This window comes from Rhipicephalus microplus, chromosome 4 (assembly GCF_043290135.1).
Source record: "Rhipicephalus microplus isolate Deutch F79 chromosome 4, USDA_Rmic, whole genome shotgun sequence".
Classification (NCBI taxonomy): Eukaryota; Metazoa; Arthropoda; class Arachnida; order Ixodida; family Ixodidae; genus Rhipicephalus; species Rhipicephalus microplus.
Window position 1 is genome coordinate 58,891,505 of NC_134703.1, and position 11,363 is coordinate 58,902,867.

Genomic DNA, 11,363 nt, shown 5'->3' on the forward strand with positions numbered 1-11,363 from the left:
CAGAAAGTTAGGTGGGCAGAGTAGATTAAGGAATTTGCGGATATAACGTGACAGCAGCGAGCACAAGACCGATTTTGTTGGTGGAACCAAGGAGAGGCTTTTGCCTGGCAGTAAGTGTAGTGAGGCTGATGATGACGATGCCTAAATAGCACAAAAAATGTGAAATGTCAAACAGAACGACACGGACGGAACGCGGCACTAACATCCCGTCTCTTCATCGCCACGGCCCGTCTGTTTCCATCACCTTGTCCTGGGTTCTTTTGGAGCTAACTAGGTACGTCTCAGTCTAATCATACCATATGCTTCAGCTCGGGTCTAATGCTGTCCCATTTAAATACACCTGAACTGTTACAATGCCGTATAAGGCTTCTGCAGACGCACACTGCTAAAGTTAACTTCAAATCAGAAAGAATTGTTCAACGTTCTGCTGTTGTTTGCTGCCGAAATTATAGTAGGGCTCGTAGGTTGCACATAATTACGCCGCGAAAATCACCTATTATTGTAAGTGGCATTGTGGACTGTATGGTGAATAGAATGTTTCTCAATTAATGAATGAGTCATTGAGTTTAATAATTGTAGAACATGTATATTACATTTCACAAAATGTACAGACGAGAGTCCCAACATTTTAAACTGTACCGGGACCCTCGGTGGAGATTACACGTAAATAATACAAGAATTCGGAGTAGTTTAGCTACATGTTCATATAAACTAGAGCGTAAAGTAAATGTGCTACATGTAACGCTTCGAGTACTCGTACTACACGCCTAATGCAGGTGTGCTGGGCGTCGTGGTCACCGAGGTGCGGCTCCTGTCCGACAGCAACAAGACGCAGTACGTTCTTCAGGGCGAGGGTGCCACGCTGCTCTGCTTCTTCGTGCTGTCGCCGGGAGAAGACCTGCGCCGCGTCCTCTGGTTCAAGGACGGCGCCGAGGTGTACGTGTGGCGCAAGGGACGCCGTCCGCTGGCGCGCAACCTGTTCGACAAGCGCGTCGACCTGAGCAACCGCTCGCCGTCCTTCATCACCATCCTCAACGCCGACATGTCGATGCAGGGAAACTACACTTGCAGGGTGGAGACAGATGCGGGCGTCTCGCAGAACGACCTTTTCCTTACTGTCATTGTCGGTGAGTGCTTCGTTCACTGATACAGAAAAATCCGGAGGCGGCCCTGATCCTTGACCCCTAAATGTCCAATATTGCCACGTGCGTTTCTTATATACACTTATGTTTCATTCTGTTTTAAGCTGTCTGATAATGCCACATGTGTTTCTTATTTACACTTATGTTTCATTCGGTTTTCAGCCACAAAGCCTGCCTGGAATGCTCAGCGCAAACTGCGCCTCGTTGTTCTAGAAGGTTCACAGTTATAGTAGATTGTTTTTAGTGACTGCTATACGGTTATTATAGAACAAATTGTGTGCAACTCGTAATGCAACGTCTATCGCCACCCATCACACACCGTTACACATGAAACAGCTAATCACATGCTCTACCATTTAAGCCCTGGCCAAGCACACACGATCGGCAGCAGACGAGCATGTAAACGCTGCGGCCATGCTGTTAGTTAACGAGCCGAAGGATTGTTGCACCAAAACTCTTGTGGCCGTGACACGACTCAGTTTTTCAGTTTCTGACTTCGTCGTTCAAATAAAACTATTTTGTTTCAGATGTTTTTCGTGTCTTTTTTTTGGGGGGGGGGATATTTTTTTCACCACCAGCATGCGCAATGTGACACGCCAATCACTTCTCACTGGCTCGTTCACATTATTGATGAGATCAGCAATGATTGTTCGCCTAGTTACTAGTCATAAACCGAATTTCAGGTCTGTACAAAGACGGGCACTCCTTTTTCACGAAAACTTGTCGAGTACGCAGTATTTCTTGTATACACCGATTCCATGATTGTAAACAGTGGTAGGCGTAATAGAGATACTTAGGCGCTTGCAGCGGAGACGCGGTGCGTAGACTCCACCTAACCCAAAGCTCGCCACATACATCTATGATTACGTCACAATTGGCACGCAAAGCGGCCTCCGAGCACTGTGCATCGAAATAGCATCCCACGTGAACACGTGGCCGGCTCCACATGCGCAGTGCTCGGAGACGTTTTGTAGCTGTTTGCGTAATGTGTTTATATTGTGTATCTCATATTAAGCAGCTGGGGTAGCAGCTCAGGCGAACAGCCAGACGAACATATCCAGCTTTTCATTAAATAATTTCTTTCTCTGTCTCCTCTTATACCACAGACTCATGCAAAGAAGACAGCTGGACCACGTTCTCGGATCGCGTGACGTGCACGGAAACTGTGGAATTGGAGTGCGGTGGCATGTTCCCGAAGCCTTCGCCAGCGTGCGGAGTGTATAATGATCAAACTGGAGTGTACTTGAACACGGTGCCGTTTGACCGCTTAAGGACTGCAGCCAACTCGACTTACGAAGTGCGACTGCACCGCGTATTCCAGGTCGAAGACTGGCTCGCCTTCAGGAACCTGACCTTCCGCTGCCACGTCATTGTCCTTGGGACGGACTGGCGAACCGGAATCTCGCATAAACTGTTCGGAGGTCAGTTGACCCTCACCTAGATGTGCAGTGAAAATCGGTTACTCCTTAACTTTCCTGGTTATCACGGCTTTTACAGTGAAGGTGTCGTAGTTTACTGCCCTACTGCCCTCCTCTCTTGCCCTCGTCGTCGTCGTAGCAGTAATATTATCAGCAGCATCAGCAGACGCAGTAGTAGTTGTAGTAGTAGTTCTTGTTGTAGCAGTATAAGTATTAGTAGTAACAGTACTACAAGTAACAACAGTAATATTTACTACTAATACTACACCGGTGAATAGTAGTGGATTACTACCAGTATTCCACTACTACTAATACCGTGGTATAGGTTTTATAATAAATAGTAAGTAGTAGCAGTTGTTATATTAGTAGTAGTAGTAGTAGTAGTAGTAGTAGTAGTAGTAGTAGTACTAGTAGTGGTAGTTATCTTATTTTCCTCAAGGGTCCCTAACAGAAGGGACATTACATGAGGGGTGGGCATACAAGACATGGGTAAACGCAAAGTTGGATGTGCAAGAAAACAAAAACAAAAATTTTAGGACATAGCTGAAGTGGCAGAAACAAGGGGTAACAGCTACATTTGTTTGTGGACTCTGGATAAAAATATTTTACAGTGACAACAGATACCACTTATAAGGTACAAAACATTGCCAAGTACACAAAATATACATACACACCATACTAGGCACGTTAGAAAGTTACCTGGAAATTATTACGGTTCAGTGATGGTTGACAGGAAATTTTTAAAGGCTTCTCCATCCTGAATGCTAGCAATGGTATCCGGTAGGGCGTTCCATTCCTTAGCTGTCCGAATGAAGAAAGATTCGGCAAATGTGGTAATTTCGGAACGAGGGTAATGTACTTGCATAGTGTTGCAACAACGATCAGAGAAATAGGGGCGTTGGGTGACGTAATTGCTGGATGGGAATGCGTGATAAAATTTGTGGAATAATGCGAGCTGCGCAGTTTTGCAGCGTTGACTAAGAGGAATGAATGCGGCACGTTTCTTTAAGTCTGTTACTCTGGTGGACGATGAGTTATCGGAAAAGGTGAATCTGGCAGTGCGGTGTTGGATGGTTTCTAGGTTTTGGATGAGATAATGCTGGTGTGGGTCCCAAATTGTTGCTGCATACTCCAATCTGGGGCGTATTATTGCGGTGAAAGCTAATATTTTTAAGTAGCCGGGAGCAAACTTCAGGGTTCTTTGGATATAACCTAAAAGATCTACTAGCTGTTGAAATGACGTGATTTATGTGGAGGGTTCATGATAGGTCACTTGAGATATGTATTCCAAGGTATTTATTTATACGAGCAAGTCGGTTGTAGAAAACTGTTATGTAGGGTGTAGTTGTACACTAACGAATTAGTACGTCGGTAAAAAGACACTGATCTACATTTAGAAATCTTTATACTCATCTTCCACTTGTGGCACTAGTTTTGATCAGCTGTTAGGTCTGCTTGTAAAGCTATTTGATCTTCTTCACTTGCGATTGTTGCGTAAATAACGGAATAGTCGGCGAATAATCTCATATTGTTAGTAGTACAGTGCAGTAGTAGTAGTAGTAATACAGTAGTAGTAGAAGTGGTCATTCCAGTCACGGGATCAGAGGGGAAGCGAACAAAGATTGTCGAAATGATGATTACGGAGATAATGATTCACGTGATCACACTAGCCAGTCACATCTGCTCGCATGCTCGCAGCTTAGTTGTGCGATGGCTTTCACGGTCTGCAAAATGGCTGAATCCTTCTTTTTGTTCACTCTCAAGCGTATGATGACCAATCAGGTGCCAACAAAACTGCGACTTCTTTGATTTGCAGCGCGCACATATGGACAAATTACGCACGAACAACAAATTACAAAGCTAACTAGATTTAGCGAGTACACTATCTCTAGAACGCTATCTCAGGCTGTCAAGTGTAATGTCAGATATGACGTAAGCCTGAAAGTAAACGGACGAGCTAAAATCGCACTTAGAGTGCGGGTACTGGCGGCAGTAAGAAAGAGGAATAACACGCCTTTTAGTTAACACTACCTGGTTTAATTTTCAAGGGCCAATAATTGTAGTACATGCATTTCGTATTGACATGAAGATCTGCGACGCTTCTCGAAGTAATTGAATTCTGTTTATGGTGTCTTCTAAATGATTTAGATATTGTTTTATCATCATTACAGCACAGAACTTCAATGTACTTAATCTTAATGCGCACTCGGTTCTAGCATTCGCTGATGCACAGAAAGCGCTATAGCACATTTAACTGTCACTGTTTTCGTACGCAGACTCAGGGTGCTCGCCCGATCCTCCAGAGATTGTGAATGGCTACTACAACATCACTGGCGAGGAGACGTGTTGGCGCACCCCGGCCGAGGGTTCATTGACGCGTTACTACTGCCTCGAAGGGTTCGAACTGCGTGGTCCTCGGGAGCTTGTGTGCCACAACGGCTCCTGGGTCGTGCCGCCACCGATGTTTACGTACTCAAAGAGACAGCGGGCTCCCGCAGCTGGACGACCCATCATCTGCGGTGCGCCACCTCTACTTAAGTAAAGTGTCTTAATCACACAATGTAATGCTTAGGAGGCCATTAACACCGGTTACATGCACTGGTCGTACGACCATTGGTGACTGCCGACCATAGAGTGACTGAAGGTGACCGATGTTCACGCACCTTTGTGCGACTTTTACCCGTCGTCACAATGGATTTATGTCTGCTTGTATATGACTTGTGTCGCCATTGCCCTGTGAAATAAGTTGACGTCCTGTTTCTGCGTTTGTGATTGGTTCAAATGTTTGTGACTGCTCTCGCGTTACTGAAAACTTGAGCGGTGAGCGACTGCGACAAAAGCAGTCGCTTTGTGACAATCACTTTGCGAATAACTTAGTCACGCGACCAGTGCTAGTCGCAAGTGTGAACGAGCCTTCATACTAAACTGCAATGTGGACTTACGCGACAAGCGTTATAGACTGGCGTTGATAAAAAAACTAACGAAGGTATCAGGTGATCTAAACTTACAAGCAAGGTTTCGGGAAGTTGCGTACAATAGTCATAAAACCACCGATTTCATACATCACAACTTTGCCGCAAACATAAAGCAATAATGTGCCGATTTGTGCAGTGCCGGTCATTTTGCCATATGTACGGGGAAAATGTAAAGCTCCAGTTTGAGCTTATGTAATGATTAGAACAAATATTTTCGCATTTAAAATCACTTATATGCAGAAGCTACATGAGCTATACTTTAACAAGAGGACCACTGGTCACACTAAAATACTATTCATCTTCGTGGATTTAAAGGATCCACTGACTAGTACTACGTGACTGAAAGTTGAGTTTAGAAAGGATTTATGTAGAAAGTACGCAAGCTGCACAACACGTGACCAAAGCGGTTGCTGAGCATCAGATTAGGTATAATAAGGGCTCCTTGAAGGTCCGACGTGCCCGAAGAGCTGATGTTCTTTACTTATAGTCTCTTTGAAAAGCTGTCCCGCCATAGTGGTCTATTGGCTAAGGTACTCGGCTGCACACCAGCAGGTCGCGGGATCGGATCGCGGCTTCGGCGGCAGCATTTTCGATGGAGGCGAAAATGCTGAGGCCCATGTGCTCATATTTGGATGTACGTTCAAAAATTCGCGTGGTCGATATTTCCAGAGCCTTTCACTATGGCGTCTCTTATAATCTTACGATGGTTTTGGGACGCTAAACCCCAGATATCAATCAATCTTTGAAAAGCTACAAATGGCCCCAAAATATGGCCACATTTCAAATTGTTGCTGTCCAACACACAATATGTGGGTGTGCTGACGTGAGCACTACGAGTCTTTTCTGTCTTTAAGAGGTCCATATAGTGAGCTTACAAGAAATGCTGTTCATTTCCAGTCTGGAAATGCGTACGAAAGCCTTCTTGTTTGAAGGATTCACCAGATTTCTAAGCAAAATTTCCAAAGAAGTTGTCCGGGAAAATAGTGATCTTGCACCATTCTTTATTGTTACTTTCCTTATTTGATAGCCTCAGTGAATAGTAAGCAAGCCTAAATTTTTCTTCCTCACAATCTTTTCTCACAGAACTGAGCTGCCAAGCCGCTGTTGCGTTCAACCGCTTTTTCACTGCCATGATGACAACACTGCCCGTGCTACTGTCCCTCCACCTAATCTCGCCTGCGCCATAGATCCATTCCTTTTACACGTGCTCAGGACCTACTGGATGAGGCAGGAAAAGCAGGTGAGATATCAAATGCATCACTAATGTCAACGCGTCTTTCGTATGACATTATGAAGACATGTGCACGTATTGTTATTCCTCTAGTATTTGCGCTCAAAGCTACTCATAGACACATTCGTAGAAGCTAGGTTTCTTGCAAGCAAGGGTCTTCAAATATGAACTTATCCTGGTGAAATACCTAAACGAATGTCCCTGTTATTGTCTGCCTCCTACTCTGATTTATCTTTCTTTGATATATTTTACTGATATCAATTACTGAGCCATGATTCACGAAAACCGACGAATTCTTAGTACGTTCTTACCGTGTTTCAGAGCGCATAAAATAATAACTTGTACTTTATGTCCGGTATAAATAAGGTTTTACTTGGCTGTAACAAAAATAGTGCTGCTCTATATTTAAACCAGCGATAAATGTTGCATCTGTTATACCTACTTCTGAAATTACTGTGGTAACCATCAATCAACTTGGTAACCATTATTAAATGTGTTTACCATTATTCAACTTGTCAGTCAGAGATTATGCGTAATCTAAGATTACTACGGGGTAGAAAACACGGACGGGAAAAAGACAAGGACAAGCGCAGACTATCAACTGAAGGTTTATTCACCAACTGTATCACCAACTGGCCTGATTGGCCACCTTGATTATGCGTACGCTTGTTTTTATGGTTGACCTTGCGTATCAACAAGAATCAATTGCGTACACTTATGACCAATGTTGAGAAATATTCAAGGAGCGTCACCAACCGTTTTCATTTTCAGTCACCTGGTATACGCTCGTGCCTTAGTTTCCGTTTTGGACATCAGTTGACCCGGGCACTCACATGGTTATATGCTGGTTCATCTACGGATCATTGTTGTAGCCTTCAACGCTGTCGTGCTGCAAGGTAGGTGCTCTCCATCTCACTTTTCACGTCGTTTAGCTCATAAAAACGTCGCAGTTTGAACGGTCAGCGATGCTATCGTGTATAGTTAGCATCAAAAGTATAGAGATCACCAGGTTTGAGAAAATACAGAAATTCTACGCAATTACGACTGTATTCGGTGGAGCCCATCAGTTCATATCATGAGCCCGTTTTACAACTGGCACAAAATGCGAACTGACAGCTGCCTGCCGAAACAGCGGAAATATCAAGCTCTCACTACTTGTGTCTCGTGGTCTTTAATTTTTGAAGACTGACACTACGTTTTTTACGTTGCTATTCAGTCATCGTCTGTGCATAATGAAAAATTGTTGAACAGGTAATATCACTTCAGGCAGTGTTTCTACAAGTGTATTTGTCTTCGTGACAGCAGAAACTTTCACTTGTTCAGCTTCATTGTCGGATTCGTCTTCAGTTTCGTCCTCGTCAGTTGCTTCCCTGACGAAGTGAATTTCTTTTGTGGAAACGTTGAATGTGTGACATTCCTTGCTCAAAACTTTATTTTTACTTCAAGCCTTCATATACCACTCAATTTCTTCACCAGTGCGCAGCCTTTCGGAAACAAACCCTGCAACACTTTTCCAGCAAGGTCAGAAAACACCGCAGATTATTTGTCAATACTTCCAGAAACACGTTAGCCAATACTATAGCACTGCACGCAACCTAGAATTAAAAAAAATAATTATCAATGTCTGCAACAAATCGCATGTTTACGACAAACAATGCTCTAACCCCAAATGACCCTGCCATAAACCGAAAGTCCATGGCAATGACCCAATTTAGGCATCGTAAGTTTCGTAGTTACTAAAGTCATCATGAAATGACACCACGTGGCTGTGACGTGCTAGTGATCACGCTGAAATGATCCCGCTGAAATGATCCCGCTGAAAGTAAGCAATGCATGCGTTCAAAAAAGCTCATGACGGGCTCATGACGGGCGCTTACGAGCGGACGCGTCTTTTTGCCTCGTTGTCGTCACCTTCCCCTCTACTGCGTAGCTTTCAGTGTGCTCACTGATGTGAAAGGAGAGGGACAAAGAAAGCACTTAAAGGGTGCAGAAAATTTCTTTAGCTCCGTTTGCACACTATAGATTCCGAAAACTTTAGGGGTAGTCAATTTTTGATGCAATGACGTCTTTCACTGAAGAAATTCGATGCTTATTTGTAAAATTGTTGCGGGACACCTTTAACACTGTATGCTTCTATTGCATCACTGTAATGACTACATCTTGTATTCTTTGTCTCTTTCAGTTGGCCGTTCAAAGTTTAGGGAGCTTTTCTTAGAGAACTCTGGGATGTATGACTGCGGATGTCGACAGTGTGGCGTTTCCTGCCGGCTGTGAACGCAATTGTGTGCCCTAATGGTGTGGAATGAAAAAAATCCGACTGCGGCAACATTAACGACAATGAACGGCACTGCACCGTGCAGTTGAAATCATCATCTTGCTGCTTCTGTGTTGGGAATCTGAAATAAAACCAATGATTTCAGTAAAGCGGATCATCATTTCTGGGGCTGTGTCGAAATGCCTTCTGTCTTGATAGCAGACGCAAGCAACCATTGTCTGCGGTTAATCCAGAAAAATGGATCCATTTAGAGGATAATACGTGAGTGAACGACTACCGTTTACGACACACGCATTTCGGGAAACCGAGGGACTGGATGGACCAACTGGGCTTGCCTTCGGTAAGTATAGGAAGACAGCCTGGGAGCGCTTAGCGGCAGATTTAGGCGTGCTTTCAGCCATCTCAATGAAATTATATCTTTAAACTGTATTTTTAAATGCCACCAATAACCGGTATATCACACAACCTACCACGCACTAGCCTTGATGCTACACTATGGAGGATTGAAGTATGTTGTACGTATAGTCTCATGCTCTTAAGCGCACCATAATCACTGCTCACAATTAAAGCATTTCACTATTATTCCCGCACTCTATTCGGCTCTGCTTACGATGTAAGAGAGATTAACGCTGAGAAGTGGCGCTGCGTTCGCTGCAGCTAGTGGGCTGTGTGTAAGTGTACAGCCAGGGCGCATGCACGTGGTGTGTACGCATGCATTGAAAACCACTGTCGCACTCATCTCCAATTATCTGCAGCATGTGTTGTGTATACACGGCTTCATAGTCACCAAATATTAAAAAATCCTGATTCACGGAATATTCGCGGCACACCGAGAAATTCTTACAGAAAATTCAGGGCGTGTTGCGCGTCACCGTGCCCCGATTGACTAAAGGCGACATATGGAAACCAGCTTGACCCTCGAAGTACACACATGTGCTTAACCAAACGTCAGCTCCAGCCCCCCCCTGTGTTCAGGAAGGTTTAATGCATTCTGTGATTAGGCACTCTGACCAGTAGATCTTCCCATAGTGGTGGGCAAGATTGTTCTTTAGAACTGGGAGTGAAGTCTCTGCATGGGGTATACCGTCCCCCAGCCCTCTTAGGTAGCGTAGGCAACAAAATAAACAGCACAATAGGAATACAAAATTGAGAAAGAAGCAAATGCGTGCATCTCAAAACGGACTGCATCTGTCCCTCGGCTTTCGATGGCTAAAAGTTAGGAGGAAGCAGCTCATAGAATGCAACGTCAGGGGCTTTCGGCTGCCATTACAGTGAACAACTTGTATCGCCATCTCTGCATATTAAAAAAAATGGCTGTCATCCGTTCATGCAAACACGAATGTCCAAAGAAGCTGTATCTAGCTCCACCCACGTCAGTCTAAGGGGGGATATGTTTTAATAAAATTTTAGAATAATGGTACTGTTATTCGCTTTGTGGGCGCGGCTTCGTAACTAATCACGCGACCATTTTCAGCAAGACTAATTCTTTCCTTTCGTGGAGCATTGTATTCACGCAGTTCTTCCGATGTCTAATTACTGTGGCCTAAGAATTCTTACCATGAACAAAATGAGTTGCTACACAATGTCATTTTAGGGGCGAAGCTCTTTAAAGCGACACCCGTTCATCCTTCGTAGTAGTGCGCAACATGCCTTACGCTTTGACCTGCAAGGTGGTGCCGGTGGGAGATTTCTCCTGTGAGTTGTTGAACAATAAAAAAATTCTCAGCGTGCGCTTAACTAAAAGCCGAATTTTCCTGTCTCTCATTCCCCATTAGCAGCCATTGGCATGTACATTGAGCCCTATCTGACAAGAAAGGGTTGCTGCGTTATACTCGCTGGGCGTAACCTCCTTGGCTTTAGAAAGGTTTAGCGAGCGTTGGGCTGCAGTGCCATGAATACAGTCAACTAGTATATACGATGAACTCGAGGTGGTTAAAGGTGGGAAGTAGACACGAGGCACAAGCCGTAGGAAATTGTGCGTTTTCCACCTCTCGTTTAGTCCTTGAAATGTCCGCTGGATGGCAGTGCTTTTATATGCGGAATATATGATGAAAAGATGCGAGATGGTGGTATTTGGAGTGTTGAATAGATGGACGAACGGACACACAGACAGATGCATGAACGGACGCACGAATGGCTGCACGGACGGATGGGCGCATGGACAGACGCAGGGGCGTATGCATGGATGAACGCAGTGATGGACACACCGATGGACGCGCGGTCACACGAACAGACGCACACACGTACGGACGGTCACACAGACGGACGCATGAACGGACGGAAGCAAGAACGAATGGACGGACTGATGCTTCGCCCTACTCT

At 44.5% G+C, this 11,363-nt stretch overlaps 1 protein-coding gene across 1 annotated transcript in view; it reads left to right on the plus strand.

The window, feature by feature from the left end:
- LOC119171403 (uncharacterized) overlaps window positions 1-9,084 on the plus strand; it is a 22,287-nt gene extending 13,203 nt beyond the window's left edge. The window contains exons 2-7 of the mRNA XM_037422235.2: window positions 777-1,127; window positions 2,249-2,563; window positions 4,837-5,079; window positions 6,619-6,775; window positions 7,538-7,662; window positions 8,949-9,084. Coding sequence (XP_037278132.2) covers window positions 777-1,127; window positions 2,249-2,563; window positions 4,837-5,079; window positions 6,619-6,722 — 1,013 coding nt within the window. The 3' untranslated portion in view covers window positions 6,723-6,775; window positions 7,538-7,662; window positions 8,949-9,084. The remainder of the gene's footprint in view (window positions 1-776; window positions 1,128-2,248; window positions 2,564-4,836; window positions 5,080-6,618; window positions 6,776-7,537; window positions 7,663-8,948) is intronic.
- Window positions 9,085-11,363: the final 2,279 nt, after the last annotated feature.